Source organism: Chinchilla lanigera, unplaced genomic scaffold (assembly GCF_000276665.1).
Source record: "Chinchilla lanigera isolate Chin_1 unplaced genomic scaffold, ChiLan1.0 scaffold00080, whole genome shotgun sequence".
Taxonomy (NCBI): Eukaryota; Metazoa; Chordata; class Mammalia; order Rodentia; family Chinchillidae; genus Chinchilla; species Chinchilla lanigera.
The window spans coordinates 6538889-6558380 of NW_004955481.1; the positions used below are offsets into that span (position 1 = coordinate 6538889).

Consider the following 19492-nt stretch of genomic DNA (forward strand, 5'->3'; position numbering starts at 1 on the left):
CATTTTAATATCTTTCCTATGTCTTCTCCTCCCTCCCACAGAGAGCTTATACACAGTCTTTAAAAAAAGCATCTAACTTAATTTATATTCCTTTCTCCACATTATTGCCCATATTTTTATAAGCCTCTCAACAACTGTTTGATAATCTAATAACTTGGTTCACTAATAAGTGTTCTAATTGAATAACTATAATTTGATTGTAATTTTAAATCTAGTTTGTAGTTAAACCATTAAGCGGTAAGCAGCGTTTCACTACTTCGGGGTAGCACAGGCTTGTATCTCTCTCTTGCAGAAGGTTTCTGTAGTGAGGCGTTCCCTTGAGGGGGCTCCCACTGTCCCCAGTGCTGAGGGGCGCCCCTAGCCCTTCACTAACCCAGGTGCTCGTGGCCCCTAGGTCCCTGGCCCACACTCCATCCATGACGACGTCGGACCTCTCCACGCACTCCACCACCTCACTCATCAGCAACGAGGAGCAGTTTGAAGACTACGGCGAAGGGGATGACGTGGACTGTGCCCCCAGCAGCCCCTGCCCTGATGACGAGACCAGGACCAACGTCTACTCAGACCTGGGCTCTTCAGTGTCTTCCAGGTGGCCCCTTGTCTGGGATGGTATTTGGAGTCCAAGAGAACGGTAGAGCCAGTCCAGCCTCACTCAGGGGATCAGGCAGGCAGATTCCCGAGCGCCCTGCCATTCCCGCTGTCACGTGCCTCATGAGTGTGCTCCTGGGGGTTAAGAACTCGGTCCTTGACCCCTGATTGGGAGTCTGGAGTTCCTCCTTCCCCTTCCATCTTGGGAAGGGAAACAGTTACTGACCTGGGAGGCAGACGAGTGGACTTCCAGGCTGTTCTGTGTCATCCTGCTCCCTAGGACCTCTTTGTTAGAGGGTTCTTCAGAGTGACTTCCTATAATCCCTTCCCACCCACCTGAGTCACTGCTTCTCACATTGACTCAGTTTTCCTTGTTTGTTAAATGGACATATCTCACTAGCTTCTTCTCTTCAAGAGTACTCGGAAAGGGATGCTGTTGCTTTATTTCTATTCCTCATGCGACCCATTTAGTTCTTGGGGCAGGGTAGGGCAGGGCACAGCCTGACAGCAGCTAAGAAAGTGATTTCTTCCCTGCTCTGGATCAGCGCGGGACAGACCCCGAGGAAGATGCGGCATGCGTACAACAGCGAGCTGCTGGATGTGTACTGCTCTCAGTGCTGCAAGAAGATCAACCTGCTGAACGATTTGGAAGCCAGGCTGAAAACCCTGAAGGCCAACAGGTGAGACCTGCAGCCCAGCGGTGGCAGAGGAGGCTGCCAGGCTAGGGCTGGGAGGGAGAAGCAGCAGGCAGGCACCTGCCGTGGCTGGGAGGTGAGGGTGCTGTCTACCCAGGACCAAGGCTGGGGGCTTTTCCTGCAGTGGGAAATCAGGCCCCCTCTTCTCAGGACCAAGCAGATGAGTGAGGTCCCGTCAGTGGAAGAAGAGGTCCGTCGCGCAGCAGGAGGGAGTCAGGTGGACCAGCGCCCCATCTGTCCAGTGACTGTTTCTTCTCTCTCTTTCTCTCTCTCCCTAGCCCCAACCGGAAGATCTCTAGCACGGCGTTTGGACGGTAACCCACTCCCACTACCCGTTAGCTATTGCTGTTCGCTTGCCCCTGCTGCCTAGGGCCCAGGCTCCATGCCATCAGCCCAAACCCAGCCTGTGCCGTGTGTGGCTGAATGAGCAGAGAGGTGTGAGGCTACCCCAGGGTGTGACAGAACAGCCAGGTCTGCTTGTGAGGAGGAAGGCCAGCCTCCTCCCTGGCCTTGACCCGCGGCTGCCCCCACCAGACATCTGCAAGCTGTCGTAACAGCCTGGGTGACCTGCGGGGTGCCAGAGACACAGCCCCCCAGCTGCCAGTGCCCTTCCCTCCACGCTGGAGCAGGAGCTGGGTTCCTGCCGACAGAGACCCGGTGCAGTACCCCCTATCAGAGAGGGCACCTTGCGCTGGGGAAATCCTTACAGACTTGCCCAGTCTACACTCAGGGCATTAGGAGCGGCCACAGCGCCCAGGTTGTAGCCCAGAGCTAATGTGGCCCAGACCCTGGCTGCTGCCTGTCGGGGAGTACGGAAAGGGGTGTCACTTCAGGGTGCCGCTGGAATTTTCCAGGGGTGACCTCAAGTGTCCACCTGTTTCATTCTCACCCCTCAGCTCGGTGCCCTGCAAGGAGTAGGTGGTGCTTCCTCTCACCCTCTTAAGGTTTCCCCAGATAGACAGCACAGAGGAGGGGAACATGTCGTACAAGGAGCCCTGACCCTGGGCCAGGCCTGTGGATCCAGGCTGCCTCCGTGGCATTTTCTAGCTGGAGGATGGGGGCCTCTGAGGTCAGCTGTGCTCGCTTGGTAGCTGCTGCCTAGCACTGGGGTGAAGAGTGTTCAGAGGCCGCAGGAAGGAGCTGATCAGAGGCTGTGGCTGGCAGAGGCTCAGGAGGGATGGACATAGCAGCCCCTCTGCCATCCGCTGAGCACACACTCTATCGGATGTGGAGCTCAGGCCACCCACTCCTCCTGTGGCTGAGTAAGGGCCAGCTGCTTCACTGGGGCTTCCTAGCAGACTGGTGTCAGGTGCTTGCCCAGCCCATAGCCTGCGTCACACCCCCAGCTCTGAGGGGCCTCTGCAACCGCTGCCCTCCCACTCCTGCAGGCAGCTCATGCACAACAGCAACTTCAGCAGCAGTAACGGCAGCACAGAGGATCTGTTCCGTGACAGCATTGACTCCTGTGACAATGACATCACAGAGAAGGTAGGCCCTGTGTGATGTAGAAGGAGGGGATTCCATGTGTGCACACTGATGGAGGCAGTGGGGAGCACTCCAGGCTGCTGTCTGGAGACTTGGGAGACCCTGTACCTGCCCGGGGGGAATAGGGGCACAGGTCACATGGTTCCCCCACACGCGCGCACACACACACACACACTGTCCTGTGCATGTGTGGTCACCTAGAGGTCTCGGTCGTGAATGTCAATTTCTCAGTGCTGTGGCCTCAGAAGTCCCTCCACCCCACCCCTACCCACTGCTGCAGGTGAGCTTCCTGGAAAAGAAGGTGACGGAACTGGAGAACGACAGCCTGACCAGCGGGGACCTGAAGAGCAAGCTGAAGCAGGAGAATACACAGCTGGTGCACAGGTCAGGCTGGGCTCTTTGCTCTGGGGATGCGGGGCTGGAGCTGTAACCTCAGGAGCTTGGCTTTGACTCTAGGCCCAAAGGACTTCCCAGGTGTGCAGCGTCCAGACTGCTCTAAGACGGGACTGGGACCTGTTGACTCACTGCACGCACTGACACGGGCCTTCCTGGGGACGAGTGCTGCGGAGGGAGAGCCCCGCGAAGGGGCCCAGGCGTTGCCATGGGTGGAGGCCCACGGAGGTCACGTTCCCAGTGCTGTGGCGGTGCGGCAGTGGGTGTGGACTTAGTCATCCTCTTCAGATGCAGGAAACTTGGGAGCTGGTGTGGGATCTGGTCCCCTACCTTGTGGGACCCCAGAGTGGGCCCTTTCATACGGCCCAGGTCGGCCAGGTGGAGGGACTGTGGGCAGTGAGAGGCGCCTGAGACTGACAGGCCAGGGAGGCCACAGGTAGTGGGCTTAGAACCACCCATGGGCCCGGCCCACTTCCAGGTCTGGAATGTTGGGCCACTGGCTAGGATGTCCCCATTTTTGGAGTCACGGTGCCTAGTGAGCTAAATTACTGAGCAGAGGGGCTCTGGCCAGGAAAGCAGAGCACAGAGGAGGTGAGGCCTGAGACTGTGTCCAGTGTGGCGAGGCCCGCTGTTCCTCCCTGCGCTGTCCCGTCTCACGGCCACCTGTCGTCTGTGCCTCTGGGTGTGTGTGAGGGACACACCTCTCTTTAGATGTCTTAGATGTCAGGGTTCCTCATTCACCTCTCAGCAAAGCTGTTGGCCCACAAGTCTGGGAAACACCTCGCCCCCTCCCTCAGTAGACACGTTCGGACTTGGGGGGACCCTGGGGCTCCCTGTGCCACAGCCTGGGTTGGGGTGAGCCCACGTGGGCCACGAGAAAATGCCGTGAGCTGTGCCCCCTCCTCAGAGTGCACGAGCTAGAGGAGATGGTGAAGGACCAGGAGACCACGGCTGAGCAGGCGCTGGAGGAGGAGGCCCGGCGACACCGCGAGGCCTACAGCAAGCTGGAGCGGGAGAAGAGCACAGAGCTGGAGCTGCTCAGTACCAGGTACACAGTGCCCCACCCTTCCGCCTCCATGAGCCCTGCAGCCTCAGCCCTAGGAGAGGCTGTGTGCCCGTTACGTCAATGGAAGAACTGAGCCCCTGGTCCCACCATTTCCACTTCGACGCCGTAAGCGTGGTGCGTTCATTAGGGAATACAGAGACGAGTCCTTATGTCAGGTAAAGGGCACAGTGCAGACGTCCAAAATAGGTTAGAGCAGGCGTGGTGGCACATGCCTGTCATCCCAGCTGTCAGGAGGCTGAAGCAGGAGGATCACGGTGAGTTCAAGGCCAGCCTGGATTACAAAGTCAGTTCAAGTCCAGCCAGGGGAAACATTGTCTCCAAAAAACACCCTTGAATAGGTTAGAGGTTTTGGCCTAGTCTGATGTCTAGACTTGGAGCTCCCCCTGGTGTCAGATCCTCATGACCCTGAATTCCTGGGCAGATGGAGCCGGACCAGAGGCCAAGGGGAGTGGAAAACCAGTCTGGGTTTCCTGTGGACACTGTGCCTCAGGTGCACGCGTGGCTTCACTGTTGAAAGCTGAAGCGCACCGGGAAATGGGCAGCACCGGCTGGCCGTCTGGGCTGGCTCCCCGTTAGCCCTGTGACTCAGGCGCACTGTCGTGTTCCCCTCTGCCGTCCCTCCGTCTGCCCTGCCGAGCCTGGGGAAAGGGGAGCCGATGCACCCTTGCACATGGTGAGGCTGTGAGGCCCTTCGCGCCTTGCTGGTGCCCAGAGCTGCCTGGCCCCAGCCCTCTGTGTCCTGGTGCTCCTTGGCCGCTGGCCCCTGGCTCTGTGCAGGTGTCCTGGAGCCTGGCAGCAGAGTGCTGAGCAGTGGGCTATGTGAGGCACCTTTCCTGACTCCCCTGTGCCTGGCACCTACTTTGTCACCCTCATTAGCAGGGTGCATTTTACATTTGGGCTTGTGCTGTAAAAGCTGCTGTTCATAGCACTTGGTGTGTGCATTGCGCGGGTGCTGGCCAGGCAGGGGTGCCTGCAGCCCCAGCTGGGAGAAGACAGCCTGAGTGTGGCCAGAGGACGAAGCGCAGAAAGCCAGCTCCCAGGAGCTCTCCTAACGCGTGCCCTCTGCGCAGCCCCTCAGGGTGCTGTCCCTGCACATCGCGCACTTGGTGTTTTGAGTCACCCAGTCACAGGTAGCAGCTTCGTTCAGGTCTGTGCCACCTTCCCTGAAGGATCTGAATTTCTCTCTGGTGCTGGCCTGGGGTGTCTGCTAGGGATCTCAGAGGGCAGCAGCAGAGGCCAGGAACCCATGCTGGTCTCAGGATGCGCTGCAGGAGTCTGCCAGAAATGGCCCTATGCACGCTGACCGTCCAACACCCCTGACTGCCAACCCACCCGAATACCAGGCTCTGTCTTCCCATGGAATCACTGCGGACAACCCTGCGTGAACACTGACTCCCGGGGTATTTCCAGAGGAGCCAGGGCCTGTGCGCCTCTGGGGCGGCTACAGTGGGTGCACTGCACAAACCACACCTGTGGGAGATGCTGGGGCAGGAGAATGGAGAGCTCGTGTGGCCACTGCCTTCAAAAGGCAAATTCTGACAGGTGGGCCTGTCACAGCCAGCCACAGGAAGACTCAGTCTAGCGGAAAAACATTCCCCCGCTTTGTGTTGTTTCAGGCTTCAAAGGATACATGGGAAAAGAATGCTACCTTGTGGCAGGGCATAGCAGCACTTACCCATGATCTCAGCATTCAGTAGGCTGAGGCAGGAAGATCGCCACCAGTTTGAAGCCAGTCTGGGCTACATGGTGATTTCCAGGCCAGCCAACACTACAAAGCAAGACTGTCAAAATAAAACAAAACAACCCACTACCTTCTTATTCACCAACAAATGTTTCCTTTTATAGAAAAAATAAGGGGGCTGGGGATTTAGCTCAGCGGCAAAGCGCCTGCCTGGCAAACGCAAGGTCATGAGTTCGGTTCCTGGTACCGGAGAAAATCCAAAAAAAAAAAGGATGAAAAAATAAGAGTACTATTAGTATTTTGCTTTGGCTGACAGGAAGTCCAAGGGTATAAAGATGGAGTATACTTTATTCATGATGCTTGGGTCCAGAAGTGTTTCAGATTTCAGGGTTTTGTTTTGTTTTGTTCCCAGATTTTAAAGATTTACATATGTGTAATGAGATATCTCAGGACAAGGACCCAGGTCTAAACATGAGATTCATTTATGTTTCGTGTACAACTATGCATATTGCCTGAGGGTAATTTTATACAGTATATTAAATTTGTGTATGAAACAGTCTCATGGTATGTGGAATTTTCCATTTGTGGGATCATGTCAGTGCACAGGATGTTTGGATTTCAGAGCATTTTGGACTTTTGGATTAAGAGTGTTTAACATGTATTTATCATTCAACATAGCTATTCTTTTTTGTCTTTTTGAGACAGGGTTTCAGGCTGGCTTTGAACTCACTTTGTAGTCGTGGCTGGCCCAGAACTCACAGCGATCCTCCTGCCTCAGCCTCTCCAGTGCTGGGATTATAGTTGTGCACCACCAGCCTGGCCTTAATATTTTCTTTCTTTTTTGCAGGATGGGTGGGTTATTTTTGTTTTTGTTTTTCTTGAGGTAGGGTCTCGCCATGCGATTCAGGCTGGCCTTGAATTCACTGTGCCTCAGCCCCCTGAGTGCTGGGATTATAGTGTTCACCACCATGCCTGGCTTGTCTCTGTTTCTCTTAGTTTGTTTTGGATTTTGTGTGTGTGTGTATTTTCCCTTTCCTGCCTTGCAGTGGAGAGCTGCACATTGTCATTCTCTTGTGAGATTATTTCCATTCAGCGTTCCTGAGATTATGTCTTTCTTCTTTCCCCAGGGTGCAGCAATTAGAGGAAGAAAATACCGAGCTTAGAACAACTGTGTCTCGACTCAAGTCTCAAACAGAGAAGCTGGACGAGGTGAGCAGCAGGTCCAGGCAAGGACCAAATCCACAGAGAAGCAATGCTGACCGTGAGGGAGGGGCCTTTGGTTTATACTTTCTGCAATTCTAAAAAAATTGCCCTACCATGAAAACTGCAAAAAAATAATGTGAATAATGATGTGTATCTATTTCCGACTCACTGAGTTTTCTACAGTGAATATATAATGTGTGCAGTGTACTCCTTATAGTCCTGCACCACTGAATGACGTTAGAGGCCTGAGATGTTCTTCGCTGTTTCTAGAATTACAGGGGACCTGGCTGTTTTTGCAAGCCAGGACTCAGAGCGCTCTGTCACTCGAGGTGTCCGATAGCTCCCCAGGGAAGTGCCTGGGCATAATGCGCCTCTGTATGGAAACTCTCCTCCCCTGACCCGGTCTCTGGCTGCAGGAGCGGCAGCGCATGTCCGACCGGCTGGAGGACACCAGCCTGCGGCTCAAGGATGAGATGGACCTGTACAAGCGCATGATGGACAAGCTCCGGCAGAATCGCCTCGAGTTCCAGAAGGAGCGGGAGGCAACGCAGGAGGTGGGTCCCAGGCCCGAGGCTCCCAGGGCTCCCCACGGTGTCCCTGCTTCCACCAACTGGCCTCTCTCCCTTACAGCTCATCGAGGACCTGCGGAAGGAGCTAGAGCACCTGCAGATGTACAAGTTGGACTGTGAGCGGACGGGCAGGGGCCGCAACTCCTCCTCCAGCCTGGGCGAGTTTAACGCCAGGGCCCGAGAGGTGGAGCTCGAGCATGAGGTCAAGCGGCTGAAGCAGGTGGGCCCGGGAGCCCGTACCCAGCAAGACTGTGGGCTTCTGGTGCAGGGACCCCCCCCCCCCACACAGCACACTCAGTGTTGTCTACTCCCTGTGACAAACTATCAGGGCCGCTGGTCATTTCACCTCAGGTCAAGCAACAGCTCTGGCTATCTGATGGGCCCCAGGATCTTTCTCTTGTGTCCACAAAAAGGAAGACATACTACTGTCCTGCTCTTGGTGCGTGGGGTGAGAATGAGCTGACACCAGCTGCAGATTAGTGCCTGACTGGGGTGGGTCTCCAGAAGCAGACCCAAGGCCCGAGATCCCATTTCATGGAGTTCCTGGTAACTCTGCCTTCACTAGAAACCAGTCCGGGGGTGAGGGAGCGGGTCAGGAAGGAGCAGTAGCCCAGTGGGGGGTTGAAGTCTGCTCAAGTCCCCCACCTCAGCCAGACCCTGCAGCTGGAGGCTGTGGCCCAAGTCACACCTCTGAGTTTACGTCACCACCTGTCACAGAGGTGCTGGTCAGGCTGGGTGCCCTTAGTGACTCTAAACCCAGCCCATCCAGGAGGAGCTCCCAGATCTCAGGTGTGAGCCTTAGGTACCTTTAGGCAGGAGGTGGAGCCTGGGGTTGTGACCCTGGGGTCAGCTGTCCCCAGGAGCAGAGGCGCCCCGAGCAACTCGCAGTGATGGGGAGTCCAGAGCCTGGCTTTGAGGGCCCACGGGGGTGAGCCATCTGCCAGCCCAGAGACGCCAGAGCAGCGCTGCCTCAGCAGGGCTCAGGGCTGCAAGGTGATCCCTGGGCAGGAAGGGATGGCCAGCGATGCGCCTGGCTCAGGGAGACATGGCTCCTCTGAGTGGGGCCAAAACTCCTCCTCCAAGCCCATGAGCTCACAGGATGCCAGGCCCCTAGACCAGCACCCAGCCCTTCCACCCCAACACCTAGCAAAGGCCGCATATCTGTAGGCCACTGGGCCTGACCATGACACACAGGGAGGGTACTGGTGGCCATCGGAGACAGTGGATGCAGAGAAGTGGGTTGCAGAGGGCTCCAGGTGCTTCTGGGACCTGATGTTACCTTCTTCCTGTCTCTGCAGGAGAATCACAAGCTACGGGATCAGAACGACGACCTGAATGGACAGATCCTGAGCCTCAGCCTCTACGAAGCGAAGAACCTCTTTGCCACCCAGACCAAAGCCCAGTCTCTGGCTGCAGAAATAGACACAGCCTCTCGAGACGAGGTAGTCATGTCCTCTTGCTTCTTGTGGGGTCTGGCCCTTTTGTGTGCGTCCTGCCCCTTCCTCCCTTCCGGGACTACGAGCGCCAGGCTGCCCAGAGCCCAGATGCAGCCCAGCACCTTCCTCTGCGGAGACCCATCAGGGTACTTGTGCTGCCGAGCGGGCAGGGGAACCCGCGCTTCCTGTTGGCAGACGTTTTCACTTAGCGAGCTCTGGGGCTGTGTGGCATCTCAGGGACACAGGCTCCTCCAGCTGCGGAGGGAGAGGGACCCAGGCCTCAGAGGGTCACGAGCCACTTTTTCTGTCACAGATCCCAAAATGCCTGTTTCAAGGGGAACTGAAGACCCCTTGTCCTTACTTCCTTCCTCCTGGTTTTAGAGCTCAGGGGTGGTTTCTGGCCTGAAGGAGTCCCCGAGGGAACTGGCACCAGCCCAGGGCAGAGCAGCAGGGCAGGAGCACTCTAAAGAGTGTGCTGAGAGCTGCCCCAGGGCAGGCCTGGGGTGGGTGGAGAGGGGGTCCTTCAGGCAGAGGACGAAGCTGGCAGCCCCAGGAGTCTTTAGTCTTGGGACCGTGAATGTGACTGTCCGTTACAAATACCTGTGGCAGTGTTCCCCACCTTTATGAAGGTTTACCTGCACCCTGGCCCTGCCACAAACCGGTTACATTGCCACAGGCTCTGGTCTTGGCCTCTGAGTGCTGAGGTTGGCCAGGGGCCGCCTCACCCAGGGCCCTTCTCGTCATCGGACCGCACCTCGGCCCAGGCCGGGCCCCTGACCACCCTTCCTGTTCTTCCAGCTCATGGAAGCCCTAAAGGAGCAGGAGGAGATCAACTTCCGGCTGAGGCAGTACATGGACAAGATTATCCTAGCCATCCTGGACCACAACCCCTCCATCCTGGAGATCAAACACTGAGCCAGGCTAGCTGCAGAGCAGCCTCAGGAACCTGGGACCAAGGGGCAGGCCTGCTTGAGGACACAGGGCGGCTGCACACTCACACTCACGCCATAAATGTACCTCTGACCACCACGCATACCGTGCCCTGGTGTACGCGGGAGGGTGGGGTGTTAGCGTGGGGCCATGGTTGTGAGCGGCACCTGCACAGTGAGCTGTTCTACATGCTCTGGGCCCCTTGCCGAGGGCCGAGGGTGCTGGAAGTGCAGGGGCGGGCGTGCTCTTGGGAGTGACCGTAATAAGGAGAACTGGAAGCACGTGTTTGAGATACTGGATGAAATGATTCTACCTCTGGGGAGGAGGATGAGGAAACGCCCTAGTGAGACAGCGCCCACCCCACCCGACCTGCTGGGGCGGGAGCGCCAGGAGCTGGGTCGCCCTCGCCAGGCTCCATGGCTGCTGTTCACATCTGGGTGTTGGAGCTTGGTGAGGAGGAAGGGGCGCTGGGGGAGCTCCTGCCCTCGGGGCCCGGGGTGGCTGGGGTGCACGGGACCGGAGGACGCGGGTTCGCTGGGCAGCTGCACGGGCCTCCCTCTCTGGTAGCGTCCGTGGCATTTTTAGGTTCTTTGTGCCCTCTCCATCCCTGCTTACCTACCTCCCTTTTCTGTTTTAGTTTTGTTTTTAAAACAGTGAAATATAAGGACCATTCACTTGGGTATAAAATAAAAGAATGAAAAAGAAGGTGAGGAAGAAGATTGGGACCTGGAGGCGTGTGAGGCCAGTGTTGGACACAGGCAACCAAAGAAATGATTTCCGGAGAGGAGCCCGCTCCCCAGCTTGACATGGCTGAGGCCCATCCCGCCCACCGCGGCTCCACACGGCCTGCGGAGGGCTGGTCTCGGCAGGGTCTGGGAGTGCAGGCTCTGGGTGCCCCTGGGAAGTAACAAGGCCCCCACTCCAGCCCTGAGGAGCAGACCTGTGTCTGCTTCTCCACCAGGAGTGCTGCTGCATAGGGGCTTGAGGGCGCACTTGGCAGAGTTGCAGGGAAACCTTAGTCTTCCACCCTTCTGACCTGCGGTGGGAATTCACACCAGGGATTTTTTAATGTGATCTTTTGTTCCAAGGGCTGGGAGTAGATACGGTACTTGCCTTTGAGTTTTCCATTTTATCTCAATTTTATATAGCTTGTGATTTGTTTCCTTAACCCAAATCAATACACACAACATGTGGTTTATTTCTTTCCCTGCAGCTCTTTGTATTCTTAAGCACATCTAGGGTAAGAAGCAAGGTTGGGGCTGGGAAGGTGCCGGAGATGTGTGTGCAGGGCAGGGAGGGCGTGGAAGGTCGAAGAAGGGCCTGGGGGACTTGGCTGTGCTCCGTGCCTGACAGAGACAGGGCTGCGGCCAGGACCAGTCTTCATACCATTCCAGTCAACTTGTGCTTTTGTTAGATTTCATGATTCCTTCTTAATCATATGTGTGGGGTTTGTTTCATGCTTCAAATAATGGGTTGCACTGGTGTTCCCAGGACTGGAGCCACCCACGCCCAGCAGACTGGGAGGACTGGTCTCTGGGAGCCTTTGCTCTTGGTATCCAGGTCTCCTTAGGCTCCCCCAAGGGTCTGAGAGGACACAGGCAAAGACCCCCTGAGGAGTGGGTGTCTTGAGAATTTGCTAGAAGGCCATGACTTAAAGATAAAAGACAGATCATGGTGTCAGGCTAGGTTCACTGTTGGAAGGTGGCCTTCAGAAGCCAGTGAAGTCAGGGTTCTGGTCCGTGAAGGGCTTAGCCCAGAGATGAGTATTTTACACATGGAATTGTGTATGCTCCTAAGCTGCATTGATGCAAATTTCCAGAGCTGGCAGTAGAGGCCATGGTCAGAGTCAATATAGAAAGGAATCTGCTATGGGAAAAGGGGGCGGGAAGCTGTCAGCCTGCACTGCTCTGCCTGCTCCTCCCTATGGGGAATGGACTACACCAGGAGGTGCAGTCTGAAAGCCACCTAGACCTAGGCCAGTGCCAGAGAGGCCTGTGGAAGAGGGCCTTGTAACCGAGGAACTGAATTCCATGAAGCACACCTCCAGTTAATTCCAGCCTTACTGCCTTCAACCAGAACGTATGTCTTACGAAATCTCATCAGTCAACTTGTTTTTTTCAGACCATGTATGTCTTAAATGCACTTCTGGGCTTGAAAGTTAACCAGAGGGGGCAGAGAGCCCAGGGTCTCCTCAGCCCCTGGGACTGTTCCTCAGCCCCTGGGGCAGGCTCCAAAGCTGTGCCGGATAAGATAGATTTGAACAACGCATAATTTTTAACTTTCAGAATATGATCTATGCCATACTTGGGACGTATTGAAAATTATCTTTTAAAAATTCAGATCTCCGGATGTTCTGGTTTAATTAGTATAGGTGTGGCTCAGGCCTTGAAGTGTTTTACTAGTGCTCCAGCTGACTCTTAATTTATCTGAGTGTCTTTTCTGGGAAGTTTGGTATTTTCTATTTTTGTTTGTTGCCAAACCTGGCAACCCTAACAAATAGGAATTACCAGAAATTTGCCTGAAGTTATAGGTGATTTTTCTACAATTGAGGGAAGTGGGGGGGGGTGTAGAAGAGGGACCTTTTGAGCCAGGTGAAGTAGCACACGCCTGCAATTCCAGCTACTCAGGAGGCTGAGGCAGGAGGATTGCAAGTATGAGAACAATTTGGGCAACAGAACATGACCCTATCTCAAAAAACAGACCTGGGGATATAGCTCTGGTTTTGCTCCCCAGTACCAAAAAGAAAACAGGCACATTTTACCTGACATGGAGCTGCCATTACATTCACCTGCAGGCCAAACGAAGTTTTTTTAAACTTTGCATGGGCCAGAGTGAAATGTAGGTCCATTTATTTTAAACTGGTAGATTTGAGAATTGTCAGGGAAATCCCTTTCTCTTGATTCATTTCTGATGTAGTAAAAAGACAGAGCTCAAGAACCTCCTGAAGCGCTGTGTCCCGGAAGAGAGGTTTGCAGCTCTGGCTGTCACTGGAGTCAGTTCTGATGCTTGGGTTGCCTCCCCACCCCCACCCCATGGTTCAGATTTAACTGATGTACGTGTGGCCTTGGCATCGGGACCTGTGCAGACCTCCCCAGTGATGCTGAGGTGCAGCTCAAGGTGAGACCCCATTATTCCGGAGGTGGTTGGCCAGAGGGAGAGGAAATAGGGCTTGCTGAGCCAAGGCTAGAGAAGAGCAGGTCCTCTGCGGGTACAGTCAATGGTGGCTTCCTCCTGTGGTGGTAATGTTGAGTGGTCCTTGCCCCGGGATAGGAGGCCAAGTGCCTTCAGGATAGCCAGGAGGTTAGCAAGCCTGAGTGGGTGGCAGGGTCTCTACCTGGTTCCCCCAGAGTCGCACGTGACGTGTTGGGATAAACTGACAAGACTCACTCCACAGTGGGAGGAGAACCGTCGCCGAGAGCTGTCCCTATGAGCGATGGCCACAGCGGCCACCTGTTTGTGTCACAGAGCAGGAGGGGACACTGGCTTTGTGGATTCTGCCCATTTCCTGACGGCAACTGAGGGAAGCCTGCGCTCTTCCCAGCCAGCAGCCTGCTTGTGCCCTGGAGGCTCCCGGTGCCAGTCTGCTGGCCAGTCCGCTCCCTGGCCTAACAAGGCTCTGACCCAGTGAGGGGCTCAACAGCAGCCAGAGCCTGCAGCAAGGCCTGGTAGGGCAGGGAGAAATTGGGTCCTCTCGCTGTGCTGTGCCGGTGAGACGTGGGCCGCTCTAACCCTAACTACGTGTGATTGGAATAGGACAGTTGGGGTGGTTACCATCTGAAGATCCCCAGAGACCCTGCGGAGGGCCAAGGTGGAGTCTGGATTGAGGAGGGGCCATTTAGGACTGTGGTGCTGGCCGCCTCCGTGGTCTTTACTCCCAGGCTCCCTCTTGGGGACCCATGGTCTCCCCTCTGAGTGGCATTTAAGGCTAGTAAGACTGAGGTGTGCCTCACAGAAGGCCTCAAATGAAGAGGGGCCCTGCCCTCACCAGGTGACTTGGAGCACTGATCTTAGGGACCTCCTGGTCCTGACATCCTGCTCTGTGTGCGGTGGTGACGGGCAGCAGGGGAGGCAGTAGGGATAAAACCGCGGGCCTGCCTTCCCCGCCTGGCAAGACAGCCCTTCTGCCATCCCCCAGCTGCCCCCTGAGAAAACAGCTGTGTTCAAGAAGTTTCTTCCTCAACGCGGAACCCAGTTGGGGGAACGCCGCCATCCCTCCTGAGTACGAGGCTTCCCATGTGACCTCGCTGCCCCAACCCCGCAGGCCCCTCCTCCATTGTGACTGTAATGTTGGGATGTCAGCCCAGTTGAGAATGGCATCCCAGGCCACCCCTCCTGCAGGTCTGAGTGCTGATGTCCCGGGGGTGACCCTGTCTCTCTCCTGCTGGGACCGTCCGCTTTGCTGTGCTGCACAGGCTGTGATTTTTGTCTGCATGGTTTGGGGTCCTTGTCCGTGTGCCTTTTTCCGTCACCTCTGTGCAGGATTCTCCTCATGACCCACTGCCCGTTTTTTATGTCTCCTCTCCTCTCCTCTCCCCAGCCCTGGAAACGTGTAACGCGCATCTGCTTTGTAGCCTCGTGCCTCCACCGTGTACGGCCTTGCTCGCAGGCACATCTACCCTGAGGGTCAGCCCCACTTCCCCTTGGCTCACCCAGTCTTGTAGACACTTTGTACAGAATTTTTCATCGTTGTCTTAAGCGTGAGGGTGCCTAGTCCCTCATCCAGCCCGCAGGTAGTTTAGAAGCCTTGCTTCCCAGAAGTGGGTAACTTTGTGTAATGCAGCGTCTCCCACACACCTCTTCCTGTGTTGATGTGGATATTTATAGACGGCAGAGTACACTTCGAATCTGGGGCACTGGTCCCAGCAGGGACGTCACAGGTCTGCAGCAGCTACAGTACCCACTCTGCCTCCAGAGGGGGCCCTGGCTGTGTGGCTCCCAGTGCTTGGCAAAAGGCAACAGCCTCTGGTGCATAGAACAGCTGCGGGCCCAGCTGGGCTGAAGGAAGAGACTGCTGCTCTCCCTGCCTGCTCTTACTTCCTGCCCAGCCCGCCTCGTCTGCCGAAGGTGCTCAGACCAGAGTGCCATTAATAACACCAGACTGTCAGGACTCAAGGGGACGGTGCATGCGAGCGGACTCAGCCCGTTAGCTCCCTCTGTCCAGCTCTTCTCACCTGGGCCGGGTCTCCTGGGGCCCAGGCCAAAAACACTGCCCACGTGGCCTCATTGGCCAGGGGTTGGTTAGCTTGCTTTTGACTCTCCATGGGATTCAGCCTGGGTGTTTTTGCCCCAGGAGCCTGTGTCTGGGAACAGTTCTGGGGCTAGAGTGGGACGTCCACGTTCCGGTCCTGGGGAGGGCAGTGTGGGCTGAGGCCCCAAGGCTGAGTCCCGGGTCCTGAGCTCTCGCCTGAAGCCTGCTTCCCCCCAGAAGGGAGCAGGCTGTCCACGGCAGGCACCTTCCAGGGAACTGTCATGTACAGACAAGGTGTAAATAAACCGTTGGCTTTTCTTGCCTGACTTGCTGTGAGTTTCTGTGGTTGGGGGAGGATGGCGGAAGAGGCGAGGCCTGCCTCCTGGTTCTGGGCTCGCTTGACATCTCCCTTACCAAGGGCGGGCCCGACAGCGCGATGCCTGGGGTGGCTGGTGCTGGGGGCGTCCTTGGTTCTAGCCTGCTATTCCAAGGAGAGGAGAGGTGGATCCCAGAAGCCCCTGCCAGGTCCCCATTGCAGCCTTGGGGCCTTGACGTTGAAAAGTCTGTCCTTGATAATCATGCCCTTCCCCAGGGAGGGCCTCCCATGGTCTGTCTGGGGGGCCTTTGGGCCATCCATGCTTTCTCCCAGAAGCCTCCACGACTCCCTGGGTCACAGGCCCGCACGCTCCACCTGAGCCTTGTTTCAGACCTGCCAGTGTCGGCCCTGCCATGCCCTCAGTCCCAAGGTGGCCTTGGTGTGAGTCACCCAGACTTCTGCCCTCTCATCTTCCTGTTATTATCGTAGGGCTCCATGCATCGCAAGGGCTTCACAAGTCCGGGTCCACCGCCCAGCACAGGCCCTGTGCCACGGTCCCCGCTGCTGCTCTGGTTTCCACCACCTTAGGGCCCAGGGGAGCCACCATCAAACACCTGGGGAGCTGTGGGTCCTCCTGTACTTTCTCCTCTCCTTCCCAGCTAGGGTCTCCACCTTTGTCCACTAAAAACACAGGATAACCTGATTAATTAGAATTGAGTTTCAGAGAAATAATGGTTAGCTTCATCTTAATTTGATGACATCTGCAGAGGCCTTATTTCCAAATAAGGTCACATTCACAGGTCCCACAGTAGGACTTCAGTGTGTCTTTTGGAGGGACACAACTCACCCCACCTATTGAGGCGGGCATTGGAGTTGCTTCCGTTTACCATTCTAGACGGGTGGAAGCAAGTGCTATGAGTGTACAGGCGATGCCCTCCCCAGGTGCCCTCCCACTCATGCACCTTGGAGAAAGTCCAACAGTCCTCACCATTGCAGAGGTGTCATCCTCTGCCCTCCAGAGCCCCCGGCACCTGCAGAGCAGTTTTGTCATCTGATCCCATCAATCACGGCCCTGGGTTAGCCTTTTAGGGGCATCTGCTGGGCCCAGGCTAAAGTCTCCTGAGTGACTAAAGACACCTGGGTATAGAAATCATTCAACCAACCAACAGTAATCCACTGGGCACCATTTGTGTCAGGCCCTGGGGATGGCACAGGCGAGGCCTCAAGCCTCCAGGAGCCCCCAAACTCCCCAGAGAAGATAGAGAACCGATTCCCAGGCCAGGAGAAGGTCTGGGGGGCTTTGGGAGCTGGGGCCATGGGGTTGCAGCCTGGTCAGGGATCAGGGAAAGCTTCCCTAATGGAGCGGCCTTTCAGCAGAGCCCTGGGGGACTGTAGAATCTAAGGGAACCATCCCTGGGGAGGGAGCTCGGCCTCCTCAGGGTGCTGTGGGTGGGAGGTGGCCGCAGAGGCGGAGGCAGCGGGCGGACGGGTGAGCCTTAAGCAGATGTCCCACCAGTGCCTGACGGGTGCCTGGTGAGGAGTGGTGCTGGGCTCACAAATGAGCAAAACAGACCCACTCCCCGCCCTCACCACACAGGAGCTTTTGGGATGTGTGCATGAGGGTCTTAAACTCCAGCTGCACACATGAATCACCTGCGTATTTTAAAATCCACAAATACACCCCACTTGGATGATTCCCATTGGCTTGGTGGGGGAGGGGGGGCACAGGATAGTTGTAAAGCCCTCAGGTGACACCGGTGTGTAGCCGGAAGTGGAGCTCCTGGTGTGGACAGAGGGCACCTGGAGTCATGAAGAGTCAGGGAGGCTTCGCTGGTGACCTGGAGGGGGAGCCGGAGGCAGCCCGGTGAGGGAAGCTGGGGCAGGAGAAGGAGCGGGGAGGGCCCAACCTGGACGGGACAGCAGGCAAGCGGGCCTGGACCTGGGAGGCACTAACAGCAACATGGAGGGAGACAGCCGGGGCACCCGCTGAAGGTTTACCCAGGGAGCAACCTGGCTGGGCCCGAGGCTCAGAGCTGGGCGTGACAGGCAAAGCTGACCTTGGGCGTTGTCTGCTGCGGGGAGTGCCCCCGTGCAGCCCCACGGACTGGGAGGCTTCCAGGACACGTGTGCTTCCTCAGTTCTGGGGGCTGCAGGTTTAAGATCAAGGTGCCCATGAGCTGGGTCAGTGAAGCCCCTCCCCTCTCTGCGGGTCGCCATCTGCCCTCTGTGTCCCCACAGACAGCGAGGAGGTCTCTGGTGTTGCTTGTCTCTCTTTGCTTAGTGTTACTGGATTACAGCTCACCTTTCTGGCCCCATTTAACCTTAATCACCCCCCAGTACAGTCACATCTACTGTAGTTAGGGCTTCAACTTAGCTGGGCAGGGTGAGACATAGTCCAATCATAACAGGTAAGATTCTTTTTTCCTGGCTGGGGTCAGTGGCAGAGCACTTGGTAGCACGCATGAAGCCCTAGGTCGGATCCACAGGGCAGCACCCCTAACCACTGGATCCATAGGCCTGATTAGTGCCTGGGGGCTTGTGTGAGCCCCTCTCTTTGCCTCAGGCCAGCTGGTTGCTGGTGCTCTCCAGCCCAGAAGTGAGATGGGGTATTCTCTCTCCCTCCGTATCCCTCCACTCTCCAGTCCCCGTGCCTAACCAGGGCTTGCCCCACAGGAGCCTCTAATCACTGCTTAATACCATTCTCCCTCTGTGTCCCTTGGTATCTACGGGGAGTTCATTCCAGGACCCCCAGCAGACAACCAAAACCCTTGGGTGCTTCATCCCTTACAGAAAATAGTGTAGTATTTGCATACAACCTACATATACCCTTTAAATTACTTCTATGGCCAGCCTCAGTGGCAAATGCCTGTAACCCCAGCTACTCAGGAAGCTAAGGCAGGAGGATTGCAAGTTTGAAGCCAGCCTAAATAATTTCTCAAGCAGTGAGAAACTTACCCCAAAATAAAAAATAAAAAAGGGCTGGGGTTGGAGCTCAGTGGCTCAGCACCCTTGGGTTTAATCCCCAATGTTAGGGGGAAAACCCCTATAGACTACATATAATAACCTAATACAATGTAAATGCTGTGTAAGTGCTATACAGTACTGTGTTATTTAGGGAATAGTGACAAGAAAAAACATCTGTACATGTGCAGTACAGACCAAGGTTTTTTGTTTTTTATTGTTGTGGGGGGTTTTGGTTATTTGTTTTGGGACAGAGTTTTGCTGAATTACACAGGCTGGGCTTGAATTTGTGCCCCTCCTGCCTCGGCCTCCCAGAGTGCTGGGATTACAGGCATGTGCCACCTATGATAGCCTGTTAGATGACACCAAGCCCCAGGGAGCCTGTGGACCCTGGTTCCCTACCTTGTGACTTTTTCTGAACTTCTCCAGTTGGCTGTCACTCGGTCATATTTTCAAGTTGGCTTTCCTAGCTTGTCCAGTTCAGCGGTCACCCCACGGACAAAGCTGGACTTAGCCAGTCTCCAGCAGAGCCTGGGCCAGACCCTCAGGTCCTCTATTGTGCAGCTGGGGGTTGTGAGCGTGGACTCAGGAAGCTGTCCAGGTGCAGGGAGTCTGGAGAGTATCTGTCCGACCTATCCCACAAGTAGCCCTCCAAGGGTCAGCCCCTGACTCCGCCCCACCTTGTATCTCTGCATCTTCTGTAGGATGCAGCCCCAGGGCTGGATCAGTGCCTGCACTCAAAGTCACAGAGCTAGGGAATAACGAGTGTGCCAGCCTCTAAACACAGCCCCTCCATTTATTCCCTCCCATGTTCAGCTTGTTGTCCCTGCACCCCACCACCAGTGTTTATTTCCTTCCCCTTGAATCTGGCCTGGGACTGTTTTGATGATAGAAGGGAAAGCGCCACTGCTTGTGGCAGAAGCGGCATTCAGGACTTTTGAGCTCTGGCCTTCAGAGGATTAGCAGCTCCTGTTTCCTTCC

General features: G+C 55.9%; 1 protein-coding gene across 2 annotated transcripts in view; it reads left to right on the forward strand.

Annotated features, from left to right (window-relative positions):
- Positions 1-15560, forward strand: part of Rab11fip4 (RAB11 family interacting protein 4 (class II)) — a 52745-nt gene extending 37185 nt beyond the window's left edge. For both annotated transcript variants that reach the window (XM_013503485.1, XM_013503486.1), the window contains exons 3-13: positions 395-589; positions 1134-1268; positions 1562-1597; positions 2672-2771; positions 3049-3152; positions 4069-4209; positions 7036-7117; positions 7528-7665; positions 7742-7900; positions 8979-9122; positions 9915-15560. In XM_013503485.1, the coding sequence (XP_013358939.1) occupies positions 395-589; positions 1134-1268; positions 1562-1597; positions 2672-2771; positions 3049-3152; positions 4069-4209; positions 7036-7117; positions 7528-7665; positions 7742-7900; positions 8979-9122; positions 9915-10031 (1351 nt within the window). In that variant the 3' untranslated portion in view covers positions 10032-15560. The remainder of the gene's footprint in view (positions 1-394; positions 590-1133; positions 1269-1561; positions 1598-2671; positions 2772-3048; positions 3153-4068; positions 4210-7035; positions 7118-7527; positions 7666-7741; positions 7901-8978; positions 9123-9914) is intronic.
- The last annotated feature ends 3932 nt before the right edge of the window (positions 15561-19492 follow it).